The sequence below is a fragment of the Schistocerca gregaria genome, chromosome 2 (genome assembly GCF_023897955.1).
Source record: "Schistocerca gregaria isolate iqSchGreg1 chromosome 2, iqSchGreg1.2, whole genome shotgun sequence".
Classification (NCBI taxonomy): domain Eukaryota; kingdom Metazoa; phylum Arthropoda; class Insecta; order Orthoptera; family Acrididae; genus Schistocerca; species Schistocerca gregaria.
The window spans coordinates 955532457-955557818 of NC_064921.1; the positions used below are offsets into that span (position 1 = coordinate 955532457).

Consider the following 25362-nt stretch of genomic DNA (forward strand, 5'->3'; position numbering starts at 1 on the left):
TGTTGCGCGGACGCCATATTGCGCGAGATTGGCTGCACGCTCCAGGTCAGCGCTCGTAGCGACATCTAGCGCATTTTTTTATGGAACTCTAGACCATGCCGATTACATCTAGCGCTGTTTTAGTTATGTTGTTGTTGTGGACTTCAGTCCTGAGCTGGTTTGATGCAGCTTTCCATGCTACTCTATCCTGTGCAAGCTGCGTCATCTCCCAGTACGTACTGCAGCCTGCATCCTTCTGAATCTGCTTAGTGTACTTATCTCTTGGACTCCCTCTACGATTTTTACCCTCCACACTGCCCTCCAGTACTAAATTCGTGATCCCTTGATGCCTCAGAACATGTCCTACCAACCGATCCCTTCTTCTAGTCAAGTTGTGCCACAAACTCCTCCCCAATTCTATTCAATACCTCCTCATTAGTTATGTGATCTACCCATCTAAACTTCAGCATTCTTCTGTAGCACCACATTTCAAAAGCTTATATTCTCTTCTTGTCCGAACTATTTATCGTCCATGTTTCACTTCCAAACATGGCTACACTCCATACAAAAACTGTCAGAAACGACTTCCTGACACTTAAATCTATACTGCATGTTAACAAATTTCTGTTCTTCAGAAAGGCTTTCCTTGCCATTGCCAGTCTACATTTCATATCCTCTCTACTTCGACCATCATCAATTATTTTGCTCCCCAAATAGCAAAACTACTTTACTACTGTAATTGTCTCATTCCCTAATCTAATTCCCTCAGCATCACCCGAGATAACTCGACTACATTCCATTATCCTCGTGTTGGTTTTGTTGATGTTCATCTTATATCCTCCTTTCAAGACACTGTCCACTCTGTTCAACTGCTCTTCCAACTCCTTTGGTGTCTCTGACAGAACTACAATGTCATCGACAAACCTTAAAGTTTTTATTTCTTCTCCATGGATTTTAATACCTACTCCAAATTTTTCTTTTGTTTCCGTTACTGCTTGCTCAATATACAGATTGAATAACATCGGGGATAGGCTACAACCCTGTCTCACTCCCTTCCCAACCACTGCTTCCCTTTCATGTACCTAGTGACATTTGCCTCAATATTATTACAAGTTAAAATCGGGTCATTCTTTTCGGGACACGCTGTATATGAGCATATCGCTATCCGACCACTTTTGTCGCCTCATTGTAGACAGTGGATGGATGGAACTGTTGGTCTTGCCTACGTTATTGATCAGTTAAGTGTTGAACGACGCCATGTGCCATATTTCAAGGAATGAAGTGACAGGAGACGCGTCACTGCCGCTAAGCAGATTCCAAACACGAGGGAGGCGGTTGCTGCGGCCAAGGGCGGCCGCGCGGCTGTTCTGCAGACGCCGAAGGCCATCAGCGAGCAGCTCATCACGTCTCGTGCCTCTGGACGTGCCCTCCGCTCTTGCCAACGGCTCTTCAGACTGCCGCGGCCACGACCGACCGCCACAAGGCTCTGGACCGCGAGACCTATGCCCTCTGACGAGTTTTTAAGGGGTGCACCATCCTGCTGGAGCAAATGTAATCTCGATGTATTGCTCATAACGACAATTCACAGGCGCTGTCTGAGACGTAAAATATCTTTGCCCCTGCTAAAAGAGAGCTGCCATAGAATCGCAGGTCAGAGCAGTCTACCGCAGTCGCTCGCTGCTACAATGTAGTTGTAGTCTGTCGCTGGTACAGCGTAGTTTATAGTTAGTAGTTGTTGAAGTCACAGTGCAGAACAAATTGTAAACTTTTGCTACATGGAACTGAATGATAATTGTGATCAGCGGCAGAGCTGCACGAAACCAGGGAATGAGATGATGATAAACAAATGAATAATAGTTAATATAATGAAAATCAACAGTGTAATTAAGTCAACCATTTATTGTAGGCCCTAAGGTAAAAATTATTATTTTTATTGGCATGCGCGTAGTTAAGTCACTTGTCTGAGATGTGAATATACATTTTTTTCAGTCTTTTGTTTCGTGATTCGCCGGCCGCTGTGGCCGATCGGTTCTAGGTGCTTCAGTTTGGAACCGCGCGACCGCTACGGTCGCAGGTTCGAATCCTGCCTCGGGCATGGATGTGTGTGATGTCCTTAGGTTAGTTAGGTTTAAGTAGTTCTAAGTTCTAGAGGACTGATGACCTCAGATGTTAAGTACCATAGTGCTCAGAGTCATTTTTTCGTGATTCGTCAGCACCAGTTGACGCAGTTGTGTAAAATCTTCAATTTTCACGTGTAGTGGATTGTAGATCTTTATCAATAACGTAAAAAAATTTCAGAGTATAATTGTTTTTACCAGTCAACTATAAAAGTATAATTTCCCCTTAAATCATTGTCAGTCCCGATCCAGTCATTTATCTAAATTAAAATATTCCACAATTTTTGGCAGGTCATAGCCATGTGCTCTTTAGTAATCAGACGACCAGCTGTGCAGCTGTGTCACTAAGTAAAGTCAGTTTTTGTAGTAATTCAGATCTCAGACAAATGTTATCCAGTATTAGTATATAGGCCAGCACTGCAGTAAGCTGTGCCATTTAGGAGCAGATATATAGACAGTGTTATCCAGGTTAGTCGAGAGCGCTAATGCGCTGCTTCCTGGACGCGGGTAGGTGCGCTGGCCCCCGATCGGTTCCACCCGGGGACTTAACGACGGAGGCTGGTTTGCCGGCCAGCCTTGCTGTGGTTTTTAGGCGGTTTTCCACATCCCACTAGGTGAATACCGGGCTGGTCCCCACGTCCTGCCTCAGTTACATGGCTCGCAGACATCCGAACACATTCGCACTATTCCATGGAGTACACTCGACGCAGACAGTTGAGGTACACTAATTCCGTCCCGGGAGGTACGGGGTGGTGGCAGGAAGGGCACCCAGCCACCCCTTAACTTAAACTTGCCACATCCGGTTAACCTGCCGACCCTGCATCTTTGCGAGAAAACGGCACAAGCAAAAGAAAGAAAGAAAGAGTATAGACAGTGTTATCCGGCGACACCATCACAAGGTAAGAGTTTTTCACTTTATTTCTCACGGAAAGATTCAGATTGATTTCACAGGGCCATGGCGTAGTGCTGCTTACATCAAAATTTATCAGTTTTTTATTGGTTAACATTAATCAGTTTTCATACGTCAGAATTTAATCATTTTTATTTTTTTATTTACACCGGAAGGTTACGCTACATTATTTTACATTTTTTATTTATACCGGAAGGTTACAAGTTCTCGTCCCTTCCACTGCATCACGCTACACCGATAACGCCAATGTGAGGGCTATTTTTTTTCCAACCTCCGATCGGTCGCGAAATGGAAACCACAGCGAAAATCTAAAATGTTACACAATAGTGGAAATTAGTATAAAGGAGTGGGTATTTGCAGAAAAATTAACAATGTCTGTTGGAAATAATGTCGTGTGGCGATAGCCTCCTGGCGGGTAGACCGATCGCCTGGTGCACGTCTCTTGAGTTGACACCACTTCGGCGACTTGCGTGTCGATGACGATGATATGATGATGAATGCAACACAGCACACAGTGTCCGAGTGGGGAAAATCTCCGACATAGCCGGGGCCCTCGCATGGCATTCTGCCGCGCTGACCACTATGGAGGCAGACGTTGGTTGGAATAGTTGCGCCCAATGTATGTGCACTACCATGAAATCCGACAAATGCAGTCAAATGGAATCGCCTTTGATGTCAGTAGTACAGTACTTAAGAACATCTCAACGTATGAGGTGGTGGAAGTGGAACTCGGTATAAAGACAGTCGGCTTTCTGCAGTGTTAGTGTGTGCGTATGAGCGTTTCATTACTAGCGATAGGGAACAGATACCATTAGTGACAGTGCGTGTTGTGTACATAAACCACCATTGTGACAATGCCACAGGGAAATTAGTTATCGTGCGACGGAAAAGCAAAAATCTGCATGTACAAGGAAATGGGACTGTAATCGTCAAATTGCCAAGAAGTTGAACCGTACAAGTACAGTGATTGATAATTTCGTCATACTGAGTGCACGATATGGACAGAACGGAAAATATGAGCAAAACAAGAAATTATCTGAGCCACAGAAAGGGCTACTTTTGCGCACAGTAAGGTCCGCAAAAAGTTATTCTTCTCAAGTTGTTGCTAATTTACAGTTGCCAGTAACTGCCAGTCGCGTACGACAAATTTTGTCTCGTGATGAACATCTTGCGTTCAAAAAACAAGAGCAGAAACCCGTTCTACACCCAAACATAAATAGGCTAGATTGGAGTTTCCTGAAAAACATATGCCATTGACTTAAGAATCACTTCTTCAGTGATGAGAAGAAATTTAATTTAGATGGGCAGGATGGATTGGAATATTATTGGCATGATCTGAGAACAGAGCAACAGGTAAGAATGAACAGAAACTTTGGCTGCAGAAGTGTTATGATTCGTGCAGCGTTCTGCGCTAAAGTTGTTATGCATTGCTTAGTTGAACAAAAAAACGAACTCTTAACACGTACAGAGAGATGCTAGAGACATATTGATTAGGGGAAAAAAGTCTGACGTTTCAACCTTCAACAAGATGATGCATCTGTGGATGTTTTGGTTACAACCAAAAAGTGGTCTGAAGCTTGTCTAGGCCTGGATTTGAACCCAATGGAAAAGCTATCGGAAATACTGGCAGCGCACGGTTGTCGCAACGGAAGGCAATTTGAGACAGTATATGAGCTGAAAAGAGCTATACGACAAGAGTGGGCGACAATTTCACTGCAAGAACTACAAACTCTAACAGAATCAATGTCGAAGAGAATTCTTGAGGTAATTTAGAAGGACAGAGGCTATACAAAGTACTAACAGTACAAAAACACAACAGGACAGCGAGTGCCGTTGTATCAATTTCCATCCAGGAAAAGCAAACGCCTTATTTTATTAATCGTGTTATGGAAGAAACAATGTAATTACGGTATGGTTGTTCATGACTTATATGTATCTACTGCTTCCATAGAAAATTGGATACATGTATGCTTCATACATTGTACTGTTACTTTCGTGGAAACCTGTCTTTATACTGATTTCCACTACTGTATTTGCAACTTTTAGCTAATCCTGTAGATACTCCTTTAGACAGACATTGCTCCAACTTAGTCTCTTCAGACTCAAGGAAAACGTTTGTATTACTTCAAATATTTTTTGATAATACCGTGGTATATGGATGTCTTAAATGAGCAGTGCAACAACAGTTCTTTGTTACTGTTCATTCGGAAAGAGATTTTCCTTTGTCCAGCTGGATGGACAGTGGGAGTCTAAAGTTATTATTCACGATATGCGATCATGAAATTGATAACACAAGTAAATATTTATTTAACGTTTAGAAACATTATTTTCAGAGCACTACAGAACTAAGAGACAGAAAAAGCAGTTACAGTCATAAATATTTCTGAAATTGGGGCAGTACATCATAATCACTTCTCAGTTGTGGAACTCTAAGAAACATTTTCTCTCTTCAGTGATACACAAATATATTTACCATTCGGAGCACATAACCTCGGTTCTAGCTTTGCAGCCCTTGTTTTGACATCTCATCCATTTATTTTTGTCCGCAGTCGGCCAGAGAGGCAAATGTCAGCTCGCACTTTTCCTAACATCTCTCTTTGGAACTTTCACTACCTTTGCGTCTTTCGTAGGAGCTACTTCAAGAGATTCAGATTGAGAGTCTGAAGAGTAAACATGTCCTGTCATGCTGCAGTTGCAGCCGAAATCATGGATTTACCGATACAAATCTTAAAATCCACTAAATCCATAACTGATTCGTTGTTAGCCTCTAGTGTCTTCTGATCCTTTCTGTACTCATTCCACGAGTTCACAGTCGCCATGTAAACGAAATGGTAGAAAACTTTTATAGGCCATTTCTTTGCGTGTGTAGATATTCCATAATAAGAAATCACTCGGTCGCATAGATCCACACTGCCCATTGGTTTGCTATAATCACAGATACATTTGGGCTGTGACTCTCCAATGAATTCTGTTGTGTTCGTATGTCACCTTTTTACTATACTAGTTGGAGAAGCATCAGAGATAGTAGACGCTACAGAATACTGTAACACTTAACTATTGTCTGTTGTGGACTGAGGACATCCACTTTGATGAAATCTCGCTGCCGCTGAAAAAGACTAATAAAGGTGTCCTGGTAGAGCACTTGCCCGTGAAAGGCAAAGGTCCCGAGTTCGAGTCTCGGTCCGGCACACAGTTTTAATCTGCCAGGAGGTTTCATATCAGCGCACACTCCTCTGCAGAGTGAAAATCTCGTTCTGGATACACGCTACCAGTTTTCAAATGGCAACTCTTCGATGAAATAGAAGAAGTTGTCCATCAGGAGAAATGATTGTAAGTTAGAGTTAAAACTTGCTTTACTCCCTGCCAGCCACTTTATGTTATTGGACAAATAATAAAAAAAATCTTGTTGCATATTGAACTCTTTTTCTAAGCCACTGACCGCTCTTATAATGGGTTACAATATGTTGCAGATACGGATATTACCGTATTCTCAAATTATGATGCATTCTTTATGACGAATTTAATTAGCGAATGTTTGTAATGGAATGGTGTAGTTAAGATGCCTAACTCTTAAATGACAAATGTGAGTAAACACGTTAAACATGCTGTCATATTATTTTTGCTGCTTGCCTTTGTGTAATCAATACTTCCTTTTTAAGTGACGAGATATTCCAGAAAATTAATCCATAAGAAATTGTCGAGTTGAACTACGCAAAATATTCCAGGTGATTGATTCGTTTGTTTGCAAGACTTGCAGTTATACTAAAAGCAAAAGTAGCTGACATTAATTGTTTGGAAAACCCAGTAATATGCTTCTTCCAGCTCAAGTTTTCATCAGCATGTACACCCAAACATTTGGAGCATTCTACCCTATTTGCTGACTACTCTTTATGCGCTACATGAGTCGTTGGTATGGCTATTAACTGTACAGAATTGAACACAGTGTTTTTTTTTTTTCAAAATTTAGGGAGAGTCCATTTTCAAAGGACCTATTAAAAATTCTCTAAAAAACAAGCTTAACGATCTATTCTGTTGCTTTCTCTATAATGGGGTTTATAATAAAACTGGTATCGTCTGTAAAAAGTATCGATTCTGCATGGAGGCTGTTAACCTGAAAGTCATTCACATATGTAAGGAATAGGAACCGATCCAAAATTGAAACCTATGGGACTCCCTTTGTGGTTTCTCCCCAGCCGCTACATTTTTCTAACTCTCCAGCAACGTTTGAATTATTCAGCACACTTTTTTGCATTCTACTTGTTAAGTACAATTTATTCCAGTCGTCCAAGAAACCATCTGTTCCATAAAACTTAAGTTTTTCTAAGAGAGTAACATGATCTACGCGATCAAACACCTTGGAAAGATCACAAAAAATATCGACTGGCTATATTTTATTATTTATAGCTTGCAATATTTGGTGGGTGAATGTATAAATATAATTTTCGGTGGAGCAACCCTTGTAGAGTCCAAACTGTGATGTGGTAAGTAAGTAGTTTCCACTTAAATATGAGACTTAAATATGTCACTTTTTCAGAATTTGGGGAACATACGTTAGTAAAGTAACTAATGGATGATAATTAGTTAAGTCTTTCTTGTTACCTTCCTTATAAAAAGGTTTAATTATTGACATTTTAGTCTGGAAAAATTCCCTGTGTCAGTGATGGATAACATATATAACTAAGGACATTACTTATTTAATTAGAACAACGTTACAGAATCTGTCTGAAATTTCAGCAACACCATATCATCTTTCGTTTTTTAGAATGTTTATGATACCATTAATTTCAGTGAAGGGTGTTGGTGCTACTTCTGGTTGCTTAAGGTTTTGTGGAACTGCTTTATTAATATATTCTCTTGCCACTTAAGTAGAATCATAATCTTATTTTTGCTGCTATATTTAGAAAGTAATTGTTAATAGTATTCGCAGCTTGTGATTTATCAGTCACAACTTCGTCGTTTAATTAATTGAGTAATTAAAATTGTTGTACGATCATTAACTAGTCAATGATCCATGCTCCAACAAAATGTGATGAGATGAAGTTTTAAGTGGAAGCTGCAACAAAGACCACGAACTGCAAGTTTTGTCTGCTACTCTTATAATTTCAAAAACTGTGTTATAGATTGTGATAGCGATCAATAACAGTACGAACAATAAAGAATGACCAACTTTTGTGCCAACGTAGATCAAACTAACTTCAGTGTGCTAAGGCTATCCACACCGGTGAATTCAAAATTAGCAAATCCACTATTGTAAATTCTTTGAATAGATGTTTATATCGAATGAATTTGCTTCCTTTTGCCAAAATATGAAAGACTATGGCAATACCTTTTCTTTTTATGGCGCAATTCATTCACCGCTTGCGAGCGATCTGTCAGTTGAAAATCAACTCAAAAGATGATGCGGAATTATTCTTCTTTGTCGTCCCAACGACTTGTAAACACGTTTACATCGTCCACCACGAGAGACGTTTCTATTACAGAAGGGAATGAGGAATCATCGTTATATTGTGTCGCGAGTGTACCAGTGTAAAGTACAGTAGCTTAATTGTTGACGATAACCAGCACTGTTTATTAGAAGTAAACGTACTACATATGGTCTCAGTTAGGAGGGAATTTGCCATCTCATTCAGGATTAGTGTTTTTATGAAACCATAGGAGAACAGGCAGTAGAAGCGTTGATATAAACCAAGAAATTCTATAAGTCATCAGTTATTGTTTAAGCAAACGTACTGCTTCCTTTTCTTTGTGTTCGGCCGCTGATGGGAGTCCATGACTTTGTTTTGTGACTCATTACCATCGCATTTCCAGCTCGCCAGTTTATGAAGTGCAATGAAACAGAGCACGCATATATATTACACGTCTCAAAGTCGAAGGCCTCAGCATTGTCTTCGCAGTCTTTGTGTGCAAACTAGGATGGGAATTTTCCCATTTTAACTGCTCATAGAATGAGTCATGCTGAGGGCCCGGGAAGCAACAGGGAGATGTGTTTTACTTTGCATATCTTTTGTCTGTTTCATTAGATCCGTTTTCTGTAAGCGCGATGTTTTGCAAGAATATTGTCCTGCTGTGAAATTAGAAGAGACAACAAAATAATTTTGAAAAAATCCGTTTAATGTTTCGTAAAATGATTCGCCTAAACGTAAGAAATGAACTAAAAGTAAGAAATGAAACAGATTAGAGAAATGCTTGCCTTACCTCTTTTGCTGTAAATACGTTCGAGCATCATGTTCTTCTAACCTGTTTTATTCCTTGGTTTTAGCCAAATCATTTGACCAGTTCATAACTATTTTTTGTTTTCAGGTTTCGTTCAGAAATTGTGATCGTATTAACACCTCACTTGCTTCCGTAACGCCTTCTATTCTCGAAGTGTCCTGAATTTACTGCTTGATTGGAATAAAACCATTTTCACAGTAAAATATCACAATTTTTAAGAGCAAGAATTTTTGACACTTCATTTATGTAGCTAGCAACAGGTATTCGTGAAATGTTTACATTTCCCCTCAAAGCACTAATTTTTTGTGATTACCACTACCTGAAGATGGTCAGTTTAACGCCCATTTGTCCATTTGCCACCCTTCGTTTGGCTATGAAAATTCGGGCAAAAACTCATTGCGTAATTTATAGGGAGTCATGTGTTTGTTCCGTTGATGCCATCCAGAGATAAGACACAAAAGCTAAATCAATACGTCTAGATAGAGATTTGACTATCTTCCCTATTGTATATAAGTTCGGCCCATTGAATGTAGCGGAAAGAAGTTAGAGATGATAAGTTCTCTTTCTCCACTAAATATAAAATGATAAGGGCACAAAAATGTCACTGATGGAAAAGCGAATATTGTCACATTCTTACAATTCCCAACAATGTGTGAGTTAACTCTCGTGTTGACCCCGTACCGAGTTAAATGTTTGCTTACTGTGAAAGTAACAATCGTATCGTTGGTGTCGAAGCTCTCGGCAAACATTAAATGCCATAAAAAACGAATCGATGCAGTAAGAGTAAATTTATCTAGAACAGTCTATAACGTTGGCCAAACTCAAATGTACTGATAAAGTTAGCAAATTGACTTATAAATAAATTAATGCAGTAATGAAACTGTCAAGTGGTTTTAGTTGGCTGAAAGTTTTTACATCGTACTATTCCGCTGATTCTGTTAAGCTGTATTGTTACCTCAGTACTACGTATACAAAAGTACGTACTACTGCAACTTCAAAGCACATCACTGTAGGCACTTTTATCCTCTGTTCGTTAAAAGTTACATAGCAGAGCTGGTATGCATTCTACTGTACATTAAGGCTTCATCGCCGATGCCTTGACCGATGTAGTGTGGATTTAAAGTTTCTTCTGTACGAGTAAGTAGTGAAACTTGATCATATCCCTACAATCTGTGTAACATCAATAGATAAGAAGCTGAAGTCTATTCGTAGATAATCACTGAAGGCGATCCCATAAATATTGTAAGTTTTTATGAGGCATGGGCTTATTCGCACGTTTCTGTAATATTACTCCGCAAATTACGAGGTCTTTTTAATTATTTTTTTTGGAGGGAGGGGGGGGGGGGGTTCTCGTCTCACTCAAACCGGTTGCTAATAAGGATCCCATACATCTGAATAGTATATCAGTATAAATCGTCTTAGTGGCTTTATAGAGACTCATTTATTAGCATATAAAAACCTCCGAAGCGACGTAGATGACGTTGAGACACATAGAGCCACAAATCTCGGGAAATAATGTTGTACATGTGACTTCACCGGCTGACGTACCTTGCCGCACGTGCAACGGCTGTCTCTGTCGGTCAGTCCCACGTAATCAGGCCAACCAAAGTCAAGTATTCACTTCGGTACCGCTCCGTGCCTGCGCGCGCTACTTTAGACCCGGGGGGGGGGGGGGGGGGGGGGAGGCGAAGTCAGGGTTCGAGTGATGCGTCTATCAGGCAGTATTTTTTCGACAATTACGTGCTTACATTGACCTATTAATTTATTAATGTATTTATTGGTCTCGCGGTCTCCGCTGGTTTATTGCAAAGTACAGTATTGCGTCACAAGTAAACGGAACTGAGGCACTGCCAATAAATGACCTACGTTTTCTTTATTACATAATGTCTGTAAACAAAAAAAGACAGGAAGAAAGGTTACAGCGAGGACAACAACTTTGTAACTTCCACGTTTACAACTTATTATATTTGAAAGAAGGTGTCCGAAATTTGCACCGTCCGCTCAAATGTAATTATTGCATCGCTGAGTCATCCCTTCACGCACGCCTCGACAATACTGGTCTTAGCATCGTCTACGTCGCTACGAGGGGTTTTAAAAGTTAATAAGAATCGTCCTGTATAATGTCTCTCCTAGGTGATGCAACTGGAATGAAGGCTGCCGTCTGCTTTAGATGAAGGATTTTGAGTGGATTTTCAATTGCATGCCACTTTACATTAGTGTTTACAAGTGCTTATATGTCTTGAGTGACTCCATCTGTGTCTCAACAGTCATTCTGTTCCTCTAGTGGTAACTGTCAGTGTTTCCATTGCGTGAAATCTTGTTCGATGAAATTCCGGGCGAACTGCCGGGTGTCTGGTATTTACTGCCACGATATTCCGGTGTAAAGCCTTCCGACCTTTACGTGGTATGCCCAGTTATCGCAGCACATGCGCAGCTTGAGTGGACGCGCTTCTGCTGCAGTTGAGCACACTACGGTACGCTGCGCCGCGCCCCTCCGTAATGACTACCTCATCTAATCGACATCAAATCGTACAATCGCAGAGCTCGAAGTTTTTCTACAACAAGAATCCACGCAGAACCCAAATGGAAGCCGCCATTCCGACTGGTGGAGTTCCAAAATTTCAACGTGTGGATTACAATTTTTGCTTTACAGTATTTCATCGAATAAGAAGTAGAAATACAGTGTTCGGCGATAGCAGACTCTCTGGCTTGGAGAAGGCGAGTGTGCTGCTTGTGTTCCACACTGCGATCCTGAGCGGTCCGCGTCTTCTCCCTATACAGTGGAGGATCAAAGTGCATACCTTTTAATTACAAATCTAGCAACATTTTCTGTATGTGCTCGTGACTTCTGTCATCCGTGTTTCTGACGAGGCAAAATAATACCATGTTATTCGCCTAAAGGGGTGAAAGAGGAAGCCCCACGAAAACCACAATCACATTGACCGACCAGGCAACCAAATGTTAGCAAGTCCTTCCTAGCAGACTGTGTCTGCTCTTGTCCCTCCTCCGTGTCTGACAGGCAGCAACGCAGAAGACAGCATCGATTTGCAGAATGACTTGCAGAGGATTGATGAATGGTGCAGGATCTGGCTTGGCTGTTGTGCCTGAACGTCAATAAATGTAACATATTGCGCATACATAGGAAAAGAAAAAGCGATCTTAAGTGGAATGAGCACGTAAAACAAATAGCAGGAAAATCAAATGCCAAACTGAGATCCATAGGAAGAATCTTAAGGAAATGTAAGTCATTCACGATGGAAGTGGCTTATAAGGCGCTTGTTCGGCCGATTCTTGAGTACTGTTCATCAACATGGGATTCTTACCAGGTAGGATTGAAGAGAGAGAGAATATCGAACGAAGAGCGGCGTGTTACGTCAGAGGATCTTTTAGTCGGCACGGAAGCGTTACCGAGATACTCAACCAACTCCCATGGTAGATGTTACAAGAGAGGCATTGTGCATCACGGAGAAGTCTACTGATGAAATTTGGAGAGAGCACTTTCCATGAAGAGTCAGATAACTTACTACCTCCTCCTACATACATCTCACGTAATGAATACGAAGAGAAAATTAGAGAAATAAGAACAAAAGCTTACCGACAGCTATTCCTCGTAAGCGACATTCGTGAGCGGAACAGGGTAGGGGGGTCTGTTAACTGCATCCAGCACACACCATTAGATGGCTTGCGGAGTATAATTTAGATGTAGATTGCTGTACTCACCAGACGGAGAGCCTGTGTGGGGTCGTACAGCTTGCAGCGCAGGAAACGCAGTAGGTACCAGTCCTCCAGGATGCTGAGTTCCACGTCGGGACGCTCTGCAACGAGCAAGACACAGACGTCAGAACCACGACAACATAAAAATGGTGCAGCATTTTTGTCTGGAAGGTTCAGAGTCCTTAGTTCCTTCGCGCACACTAAGTGGTTTTACCTGTTGGGTCTAAAACAGTGGTCGCCCAATTTTGCTCTAAGGCCAATATCGCATTATGTGGTGACACGGGGCACCATGTGTACTGACCTAATTATTAACTGGTAAACTACATAAATTAGTGTGTTACCGGCTCTCTATATAATAGCTATGGTAAGGACGCGATAAGCTAGCCGCCGGCCGACCAAGTGCTGATCGTTAAAAGTCGACACCATTCTCAACACTTCGTGTGGACTAGAGATGCGTCATTCGTGAACTTACGGGCCCAAAGGAACGGTTCATCAAGACGAACGGAACGAGCGATGAACGAAGTCTAAGCAACGGTCTTTCATAGTTCACTTCGGTCATGGCTTTCCACTTACTGTTCCTGGGAACGGAAAAGGGTCGGTCTCGTTCCCGCAACGACACGTCGGCCGGTCTTGTTCCAGCCTCGGTCCCGTTCCCATCTGTCTCGGTCTCGCTCGACCGGACTCGTCGTTCTTCGCATGGCCACTCATTGCAGTTCCACTGTCGACTGCTCATTGTTAGTTCAGTTGTAAGTAGGCTGTTTAGGTTGTTTCATTGGTAACGCCACGTAGCGCTCTGTTTGAAAATCACTGGCTGTGCCGTGTGCAGTCTGTGGCTGGTTGGCATTGTTGTAATACTCGCCATTGTAGTGTTGGGCAGCTGGATGTTAACAGCTCGTAGCGTTGCGCAGTTGGAGGTGAGCCGCCAGCAGTGGTGGATGTGGGGAGAGAAATGGCGGAGTTTTGAAATTTGTAAGACTGGATGTCATGAACTGCAATATATATGATGACTATTAAGGTAAATACATTGTTTGTTCTCTATTAAAATCTTTCATTCACTAACTATGCCTATCAGTAGTTAGTGCCTTCCATAGTTTGAATCTTTTATTTAGCTGGCAGTAATGGCGCTCGCTGTATTGCAGTAGTTCGAGTAACGAAGATTTTTGTGAGGTAAGTGATTTGTGAAACGTATAGGTTAATGTTAGTCAGGGCCATTCTTTTGTAGGGATTTTTGACAGTCAGATTGCGTTGCGCTAAAATTATTGTGTGTCAGTTTAAGCACAGTTATGTATAATTTTTCCAAGGGGACGTTTCATATGTCGACCCTCAGCCGAGGATACCTCACTGGAATCTTCTGATTTTTTTTTGTAGTTTGTGCAATTAGTGTAGCTTTTGTTTATTGCTAGCGCGTAATTATAGAGAGAATTTCCTTTGTAGTTGTAGTTTTTCATTTTTGTACAGTAAAACAGTTGTGGCGTGCATGTAGATTTGCACCAATTATTTCGCAGCTGCGCTTGCAATTAACTAGATATTATTTTCAATGCTATGTGAATGTGTTTTGTTATTTTGCTCTTCAAATTGTGCTTTTCTGTGTTATCGTGTGAAATATGGTGACAATAATGGCGTGTGAAAAACGTAATACTAGGCTCCAAAGTAAACTGAGAAATGACAGTGAAGACGAAAGCAGTGTGTTAGCGGCGCCGAGCAATGAGTTAACTAATGTTCAAAGTAGTAATTTGGTAATTGTGCATAGGGAAATGGAGCGGGCAGCAAATAATGGTGTAGGCAGTGAAACAATTAGTGAACAGGGAAGCATTATCGATCGATCGGTCAACAACAGCTTGCCTCAGGAATCCGAAATGACAGGACACAATCTTGCAAATACTGTACATTCAGGTTTTGCGTCCTCACTGTTTTCTCAAACAAGTCAAGACACATTTTCTGCTTGTCAAAATGTGAATGTTGCCGGTGCAAATGCACTGCCGAAAAGCATAAAGGAACAGATTCCAGATACTAATTCATTATTATTGCAATTAATGCAACAAATGAAACTAAATCAGAGACAAACACAGCAACAGTTAGACACAATGGAACAAAATCCTCAAAAGTTCGACACAGTGGAACAAAATCTTCGGAAGTTAGACACCACACTTGAATAAACACGTGAAGCTTTAACTACTGAGTTACATAACATTGAATCGAAATGTCAAAAAATCTGTAATGATGTAAAAACACAAATTTGTGAGCATTTGCAACCTATTTTTTCGCGGCATGAAAATGCATTACAGAATTACGAAGCAGTCACAAAAGAACTACAAACTACTGTTCGTGAAAATCAGGACACCTTGCAAGCTAAAATGGACTCAGTTGCATCCACCGATTAGGTTAGGCAACTTGCAAAACTCAGGAAAACTTAAAGGACACAGTAGATTCGATTTCGACACAAATGGACACGCTGAAACTTGGTTCAGGAAAACACACTGAGGAAATGTGTTCACTATCGGAGAAAGTAGCCGAACTTTCGGATCAGTTCACCAACTTATCTATGAAGGTAGATGATAATCTGAATGACACAAAACCGGTAGTCTTTAATGACACAGAAGAGTTCGAACAAATTAGGAAATTCAAACAAAATCAGACTCAAATTAATACGCAACACCAAAGAGAAATACGGGAAGTACAAGATCAGTTGACGCAGGTAATACAAAAATTACGTATTTCAGAGTACACTCGCGCTCCAATACGGTAAGAGGGACATAGAAATACGGAACAGCCACAAAATAATAACACAGGGCAATTCGGAAATTATGAAAGAAATTGGCAAGGTACACCGAATTTTGAGATGGAACCGCCGAAACGACGTAACAATGACCGACATGAGACTCGCCAAAATGATGATTTTGACTATAAGTTGTTCATTACTACAAGTAAATTCTAAACATTTAAGAATTCTGGCAACGACATTTATCCACAAGAATGGTTCCATCAATTCTCTCATTGTTTTCCTCCCAACTGGTCATTAGAGCACATATTAGAATTTATGTGTGGCTACTTAGAGAATGAACCAACTGTAAGAATGCGATCGGTCATTCACGATTGCCACAGTGAAGGAGAATTTTATCATGCCTTCCTCTCAGCATATTGGTCTCAAGCTACACAAGACCGAGTAAAACATAGCATCATAATGATGAAACATTTCGAACAATATGAATTCTCCAGTCTTGTGAAATATTTTGAAGACATGTTGCACAAGAATCAGTACCTGTTAAACCCATACAGCCCCTAAGAACTCATCTGCATTTGCTTAGTCAAATTACTTGAACATTTAAGACATTTTATTTTGGCAGGACGTTGCAAAGACGACATTGAAGCTTTTCAGGGACTCTTACAAGAATTAGAAATTGACACTGACAATCGCGGAACGCAAAAAAAGGAACACAACAATTACAGATCACATCTGTCGCAGTTCCGCGATGAAAGAAATAATAACTGAACACGACAAGGCTATTCTCACAACACAAATCGTGACCAAAACAGATACCACTCGAACGACAACCGTTGGCAGAGTAGTAATAATTACAGGGAAAGATCACCCCTCAGCGGTAGTGACTATCACAGGGACAATCAGAGAAACAGACAATATGGGAACCAAAATAATTATTATCAAGGGAGACAGAACAAATTTAGACGCAACGGTCCAGCGCGCAGTTACGTTTCAGGGAGAAATTCTCGACCACGTGACCGACAAGAAAGAAACTATGGAATCTACCGATATGACGACAGACGATATGATCGTAACGACAGACCTGAATTGCATCAGAACTGGCGGGATTTAAACAGGGCGGAGTCCTCTTGACAAGGTGAATTTGTAGAAGTTAGGTCTCCAAATCCCAATAACGACGCACGCCAACAAAGGGATAACAGACAATGACTCGTATGGCAGGCAGCCACGTGCGCCGGCTGGCTCAGAGAAAAATAACATAGACGCTAACCTTGAGCAAATTTTAGCATTCCTTACCGACGTATACAACATGATAATTGCTTCGAAGTTGAAACTCTGCGCACTAGAAAGGGTAAAAGATTGCACCACATTTCACAGATAAAACCGCTTATTGAGAGATAATCTGTTTCTTTAACTTAGTCGTTGCTATAAAATTTTTCACTATACATTCTAGGATGATTCGTCACACATAGAATCTGTTAACATGCAACAATGTTTGAAGTTAAATAGCCAGTTAAGAACCAAGAGAATTTATTTAAACAGAAATTACGAATGCATTGTTATAGTGAATAGACGACACAGTGTTGTTGTATGTGTACATTCTTGCTTGTTCGTTGCACGATTACGTAATGACTATAAGGCTTACATACTTAGAACATACACTGTTAATGAGATTTTAATGCAACATTTCGGTTTAGTTGAAAAGACATTCTTTATTTGAAGTACTTTCTGTGAGATTAAAGATGACTTAGCATTTGGTTTCTTTGCTACACGATTATATCACAACGCTACTAATGTGTGACACAATTTACATTGTGCTTTTGCGGTGTATCTGTTTTATATCTGCACAGTTTTTCTGAGTTCTTCTGGAAAGGAAAACATGTTTTAGTAGTAACTTTTGTGGTATAGCTACAATGAGACAGCCTTTTCCGTAGCACAACAATACGTTACATTATAGTACTTTCTTGATCACGATAAGGTACGTAATAACTACGATATCTATACGCATAGCATTTCACTTTTGTTTATCGTGAGGTAAGTACATTGACTTCTGCAGAACTTAGCTTTCGGAGGGCGATAACTACGACACTTCCACAGAGATTATCTTACAACAAGACGCACAGTTTAGCACCACAGTACACGTATTTGAGTGATTAATTTTGTACTTAAACATTTATTTTTAAAGATATTTGAAGTACAATGATACAAAGGTTTTCCGTGATACATTTCATTCCATTGCTGTAATCTGCAACACCTGAGGATATAATTACATTAATCCTCAGGGGGTACAAGCTTACTTTGTGTACCATGTGTATGGAAAGCACAAGGAGCCCTAGCTAATATGGTATTTGCTTATACAACTTTACACATCGGTACCATATTTCTCTAACACAGAATTACACAGCTATCTGATTATTTGACACAAACATCTGTTTACTACGTCACTGACACATGTTTACACAGTTACGCAAGTGGATAACTTCACACTTATGAAATTGTATTTTGTCTGTACTTTATGAACTGTTCATACTTTTTCGGAACCATTGTGATACTATGAGAGCTTTGAATGATGTATTTGGTATGGGATCACGATTTTTAAAGTACGTTTGAGGTAGATGAAACTATTGAAATGAGCAGAGAATTTTTTTAGGTTTTGAAATTATTGCAGAAAGCTATGATGATTTTGAGATTTGACTGAGGTTTTATGATGTTATGATGACGATATGTATTATGCTGTTGCGGTATGTTTATGATCAATAAGCTGATGCTATATGAGGAATTTGCTTATGCTGCGTATTTATTATGATGAAATATTGAAGAAGTGTCTACGAATATGTATATGTGTAATAAAGCAAGGAATAATGAGTAGTGGTTAGGGACTCTGGTTTGTGAAAAAGGTTGTTGGAAACCAAGAATCGTACTTTAAGAGTTATGAAATGTAAGTAAATGCGTGAATGTATTACAAAGCCGACGAAATTTTTTTGGACACTGTTATATCAATAGGATTTTGTTTCTACAGATGTGTAACGCAAATTCTTGACCTGTGAAATTTTTCATATGAGACTGCCACTGTAGCGGAAACTGGTGTCGTAAATATTTCGGTAAGACAGTTAAGTGACCACCTGCACGTAATGCGTCGTGGGCACCCAGCTGCGCGACAGCCACCTGACAAAAGATAGCCATTAGGTGAAAAAAAAGAGAGACCATTATTCTCGCTATTGATATTTCTTTGTAGAAAGCATCGCAAAAACGACACGCTCCTTACTTGGAAAAGATACTTATTTACTTCTGCACACCTGATAATGACAAGCGTCTTTCTACGAGAGTTGAGAGAATTTGTACAAACTTATGAAATGTCACATGACTATTGAATGATATTTTTATGCTTTGCCTTTCATAGTTGCTTATTTCATTTGATATCTGCTTTCCAGCTGTGTTGCAGCATTGGTTTTATAAAAAAAAATTAAATGCATTTGCTAATGTGAACACTTTCTGTCAACAGATCTATTAAATAATCATTTTATGATCCACGTTCTTCGAAAAAGGAGCACTTGGAAAGGAAAGAACAATAAGAAGGGATTAATAACAGTTACTGCATACTTAATTTTCTTTTCAACTACTTGGTAATATCTTTTGTAGAATTAGTTTTGTAGTGCACCACTTTAATGACATAGATATTAATATGTGAATAGACATTTCCCTTTTCTGCATTGTTGTCTTTACTGTAATATTTTCTCTGCTTGAGCTTTGTCATGCTTAGATATAAGTTATTGCATTTGCTGCTGCTGTTTGCCAGGTATAGTGTTACTGAATTTCACTTTGTATTACTCTGTTAAGCCAGTTTTACTACTGATTTATTTTTCTTGTTGCTGTTCATTGCTTCATATTAGTTGTAATGTTGTATTTGCTTTGCTAAGCCCTATATTGGTGCCTTTTTTGCCAATTTGCATTTTTTATCATTGCTGTTTGTGTTAATTGTTTTGTTCTGCTGCGGTGCGTCGTCCCTTAGTTTAGCATCTGAGCTCAGTAGGTTTAAGTTAGCTTAAGAGGGGGTAGACTATATAAGAAACTAACTATGATGAATTGGAAGAAAAGCATTGAGAAGCTATAAGAAAATGGTTTGGCCAAAAAAAGTAGTGTACAGTGGAGAAAAACTATTTTTGAAAGATGATGTGAACAGAATACAGAAAGCATGCTTGGATAGGATTTTTTTTTGGCTGGAGCAAATGTTGAAATAAGAGGGATGATCTATGGAATGAAGTTTTGGGTTGGACTGCAGTACCAAATGCTACACTGAAAACAAACTCTGTCCTGTATTTCGTGTTATTACACTATGTGAATTTGTGTTTTTCCTGTCTGTATGTGTTGTAGAATTTTTCTGATAATATGTTATTTACTTAGTAAAGATGTTTAGACATTATTTGTTATGTTTTGTTTTAATGCACACATGTGAAGTTCATTTTTCGAAAGTTATTCAGACCTTTTTTGTATTTACTTATGTCATAATTCCTGTAACACTGATGTATATCTTTATTTCTATTCTTTTGTAAAGTCTGTGTTATTACAAATGTTATCTGTACTGTTATGTTCTGTAATGATGTATTTTGTACCTTTGTAATTGTATTCTTATGTAGTAAATTTATAATTGTATAGACACCAGTTCTTCAAATTAAGTTACATTTCACTACACACGTTTCTGTTGGTCATAGTATATGGACAATATGTGAGAAGAGGGGACTGATAGTGTTTGCATGCGTGTTAATAATTCAGCAAGGGACTGGATAACAGTTTTGCTGGTTCTAAAAACGTTACAAAAAAAAATTTGTGAGTGCACAGGTGGTGGTTCATGGGCTTGCTATTTGTCCACAAGACTCTTTTATGGCGATTGTGCACCTGCATAGTTGCAACGGATGGCTGCTAGCCATCTCTACAAGGACTACAGTGGGTCTGCATCTTTGATGGCCCACGAATACCATTATTTCTACAAGGACTGCAGTGGGACTGCACCTCTGGTGGCCCACCAATACCACAATCTCTACCACGACTACAGTGGGTCTGCACCTCTGGTGGCCCACCAATACCATAATCTCTATTAGGACTACAGTGGGTCTGCTCTGTGATGACCTACCTACCAATATTCTTCAAAACTTCGACTGACTCTGCTGTGGGTTTGCTCTGTTGTGGCCCATTACCTGTCAGCATGTCTAGAGTCAACACTGTGTTTCCGTTGGAAGGACAACACTACTTCTTTAAGACTGCATCGAAATCCACTACTTCCGTGTGCATTTTCTTTTACTGCTCAGACATTGAGCAAAAACACTGCTATTTTACTACGATGAACGATCAGAACTGTCTTTATGGACTGTGAGAAAATTTTAGCTTTTGACTAACATTGTATCGATAAGTGTGTGCATTTAATTTCTTTGTTATTGTAATTATGAAAAAAATTTTCAAATCTGTATTGGCCACTGCCCAAAACAATTTGTAAATTTTTTTGTGGTGAGAATGGGGGCTATGTAAGTTCATCAAGACGAATGGAACGAGCGATGAACGAAGTCTAAGGAACGGTCTTTCGTGGTTCACTTCGGTCATGGCTTTCCACTTACTGTTCCTGGGAACGGAAAAGGGTCGGTCTCGTTCCCGCAACGACACATCGGCCAGTCTTGTTCCAGCCTCGGTCCCGTTCCCATCTGTCTCGGTCTCGCTCGACCGGAGTCGTCGTTCTTCGCATGGCCACTCATTGCAGTTCCACTGCCGACTGCTCATAGTTAGTTCAGTTGTAAGTAGGCTGTTTAGGTTGTTTTATTGGTAACGCCACATAGCGCTCTGTATGAAAAATCACTGGCTGTACTGTGTGCAGTCAGTGGCTGGTTGGCATTGTTGTAACACTCGCCATTGTAGTGTTGGGCAGCTGGATGTTAACAGCGCGTAGCGTTGCGCAATTGGAGGTGAGCCGCCAGCAGTGGTGGATGTGGGGAGAGAAATGGCGGAGTTTTGAAATTTGTAAGACTGGATGTCATGAACTGCTATATATATTATGTCTATTGAGGTAAATACATTGTTTGTTCTCTATTAAAATCTTTCATTTGCTAACTATGCCTATCAGTAGTTAGTGCCTTCTTTTATTTACCTGGCAGTAGTGGCGCTCGCTGTATTGCAGTAGTTCGAGTAACGAAGATTTTTGTGAGGTAAGTGATTTGTGAAACGTATAGGTTAATGTTAGTCAGGGCCATTCTTTTGTAGGGATTTTTGAAAGTCAGATTGCGTTGCGCTAAAATAATTATACATAACTGTCAGTTTAAGCACAATAATGTATAATTGTTCAAAGGGGACGTTTCACAGTATAGAGTTGTTCGCCTCGTTCGCTGCGCACGCCCATTCTAGATCTGTTTCAAACCTTTTTTGACTTCTTAACTTCTAGTTCTGTTCGTATTCTATTCAGCGTCCATGACCGATGATTAAAATGTATATTATAATTACGTAAGTTTCATAAAACTACGTGGTGTGTAATACATACATATTTTCAGGTAACAAAACGGCATATCAGCTTACTTCACTATTTCGATAACAGCAGAAGAAATAGTTGTAAAAAGGCAAGAGTTTTTGTTATTACATATGCAAAGGAAGTCATCACGGCACATATGAGTGACCATTTTCCGTCTTTTTTTGATACAGGGTAAAAGAACATTTCCATTGTTATGGAAGACAGACCGACTTACAACCGAATGAAGGCCGCGTTCCATAATCGAATGTCTGGTGTCACATTTTGTTAAGAGAATATGATAACTTCTACAATATTATTTCAGTGGTACAGTGTGGCGCACGAAAAATCGGCCTTGTCGCCTACCAATCGTCATCTATTATTCTGAAGTTGCTGTTTGCATTAGCTTATTTGTTATTTTTACTTGTTTATCTATTCTGCTCGTGCTGGCCAGAGTGGCCGAGCGGTTCTAGGCGCTTCAGTCTGGAAACGCGCGACCGCTGCGGCCGCAGGTTCGAATCCTGCCTCGGGCATGGATGTGTGTGATGTCCTTAGGTTAGTTAGGTTTAAGTAGTTCTAAGTTCTAGGGGACTGATGACCTCAGATGTTAAGTCCCATAGTGCTCAGAGCCATATGAACCATATTCTGCTCGTAGCAATCAACAAATCCTGAGTAACTGCCGAGCAGTCTGTACTCGGGGCCGGTTTTTCGTACGCCATCTTATATCAGTTCACTGCAATCAGCCACATACCGCTACAGTTGGATAAAAGAGAGGTTTTGCAGAATTCCGAAAATTACACGTGTGCGAGAATTCCGTGGGGGATGTTAGGTTGATGAGAGTGACCTGCACGAAGAGATAGCTATTGTGACAGAAGATGGGCCGTTAGCTGTCTTTTGAAGTTTTAAAGTATTTTAATTTCTCTAATATTTTGAGGAAGATTGTTCCAAAGTCGGGTTCCTGTTACAGAAAATGATTTAGAGAACATGGCAATGTTGTGCAGAGCTGCAAAGAGGATTTTACGTTGTTGAAAACGAGTATTTATGCTGTATTGTTCAGATAGTGGCGTAAGGGTTGAAGATAAATAGGAAGTGAAATGATTGAGAAGACGATGCAACAAAAACAGGGTGTGATAATTGTTGATAGGCAGGAGTGATACAGTCGAAGTAGTGTACATCACAAATGTATCACTCACAAGCATTCATCACCACTTCTAGTCGACGTGAGCTCTCAAACGAAAGTCCTTGGAGAACACGATCACCATAATCAAGGATGGGGAGTGTTAGGAACTTTACGAGTTTCTTTTTAAGCTCGCAAACGGCTCGCTTGCGGATCCAAATGCACTGGAAGATTCTTGCTTTGATTATCATATGATTTCACTCGCGTCAGTTTTCGTTATTACATCTATATCCATACTCCGCAAGCCACCTGACGGTGTGTGGCGGAGGGTACCTTGAGTACCTCTATCGGTTCTCCCTTCTATTCCAGTCTCTTATTGTTCGTGGAAAGAAGGATTGTCGGTATGCCTCTGTGTGGGCTCTAATCTCTCTGATTTTATCCTCATGGTCTCTTCGCGAGATATACGTAGGAGGGAGCAATATACTGCTTGACTCTTCAGCGAAGGTATGTTGTCGAAACTTTAACAAAAGCCCGTACCGAGCTACTGAGCGTCTCTCCTGCAGAGTCTTCCACTGGAGTTTATCTATCGTCTCCGTAAAGCTTTCGCGATTACTAAATGATCCTGTAACAAAGCGCGCTGCTCTCCGTTGGATCTTCTCTATCTCTTCTATCAACCCTATCTGGTACGGATCCCACACTGTTGAGCAGTATTCAAGCAGTGGGCGAACAAGTGTACTGTAACCTACTTCCTTTGTTTTCGGATTGCATTTCCTTAGGATTCTTCCAATGAATCTCAGTCTGGCATCTGCTTTACCGACGATCAACTTTATATGATCATTCCATTTTAAATCACTACTGATGCCTACTCCCAGATAATTTATGGAATTAACTGCTTCCAGTTGCTGACCTGCTGTATTGTAGCTAAATGATAAGGGATCTTCCTTTCTATGTAGTCGCAGCACATTACACTTGTTTACATTGAGATTCACTTGACATTCCCTGCACCATGTGTCAATTCGCTGCAGATCCTCCTGCATTTCAGTACAATTTTTCATTGTTACAACTTCTCGATATACCACAGCATCGTCCGCAAAAAGCCTCAGTGAACTTCCGATGTTGTCCACCAGGTCATTTATGTATATTGTGGATAGCAACGGTCCTATGAAACTCCCCTTCGGCACACCTGAAATCACTCTCACTTCGGAAGACTTCTCTCCGTTGAGAATGACATGCTGCGTTCTGTTATCTAGGAACTCTTCAATCCAATCACACAATTGGTCAGATAGTTCATATGCTCTTACTTTGTTCATCAAACGACTGTGGGGAACTGTATCGAACGCCTTGCGCAAGTCAAGAAACACGGCATCTACCTGTGAACCCGTGTCTATGGCCCTCCGAGTCTCGTGGACTTATAGCGCGAGCTGGGTTTCATACGATCGTTTTTTTCGAAACCCATGCTGATTCCTACAGAGTAGATTTCTAGTCTCCAGAAAATTATTATTAATTATGATACAGCCTGTGTGCTGCCAAAGAGGAACGACTGTGTAACAGTCACTTGGGATACTACCGAAATTACCCATAACAGTAGATTGTGTCCCAAGAACAACGTCTTGAGTTCTATCTGCTAGGAAGTTCTGAATCTAGTTACAAATCTGATAAAATAATCGATAAGATTGCATTTTGTTCACTAGATGACAACGTGGAACTGTGTCGAAAGCTGTCAAAAAGTCAAGGAACACAGAATCAACTTGGACGCCTTTGTCTTAGACGCCCTGCGCCTCATAGGCGACATCTCTGTGGAATCCAAGTTGATTTTTATAGAGGAGATTTTTCTTCTCCTACCGTCATAATGCGTGAACTAAAAACATTTGCCACTGTGGAACAACAGAATGACATCAGCGATATAGTCGTATAATTATGTGCATGTGCCCGAAGAACCTTCTTCAAAATGGGAATGGACTGACCATTTTCCCAGTCGCTTAGTGTCTTTGGTTGCTCTATCGAAGTCCATAAACTGCTGCAAGAATGAGAGTAAACTCTTTCTCATCCAGTCCAGATGCCTTTCCATTGTTGTGCATTTACAGTTTATTTTCTCTTCCGCGTTCACTTATG

General features: G+C 40.4%; 1 protein-coding gene across 1 annotated transcript in view; it reads right to left on the bottom strand.

Moving 5' to 3' along the window:
- Window positions 1-25362, bottom strand: part of LOC126335432 (clavesin-1-like) — a 149779-nt gene that overhangs the window by 34830 nt on the left and 89587 nt on the right. The window contains exon 2 of the mRNA XM_049998713.1: window positions 12940-13034. Coding sequence (XP_049854670.1) covers window positions 12940-13034 — 95 coding nt within the window. The remainder of the gene's footprint in view (window positions 1-12939; window positions 13035-25362) is intronic.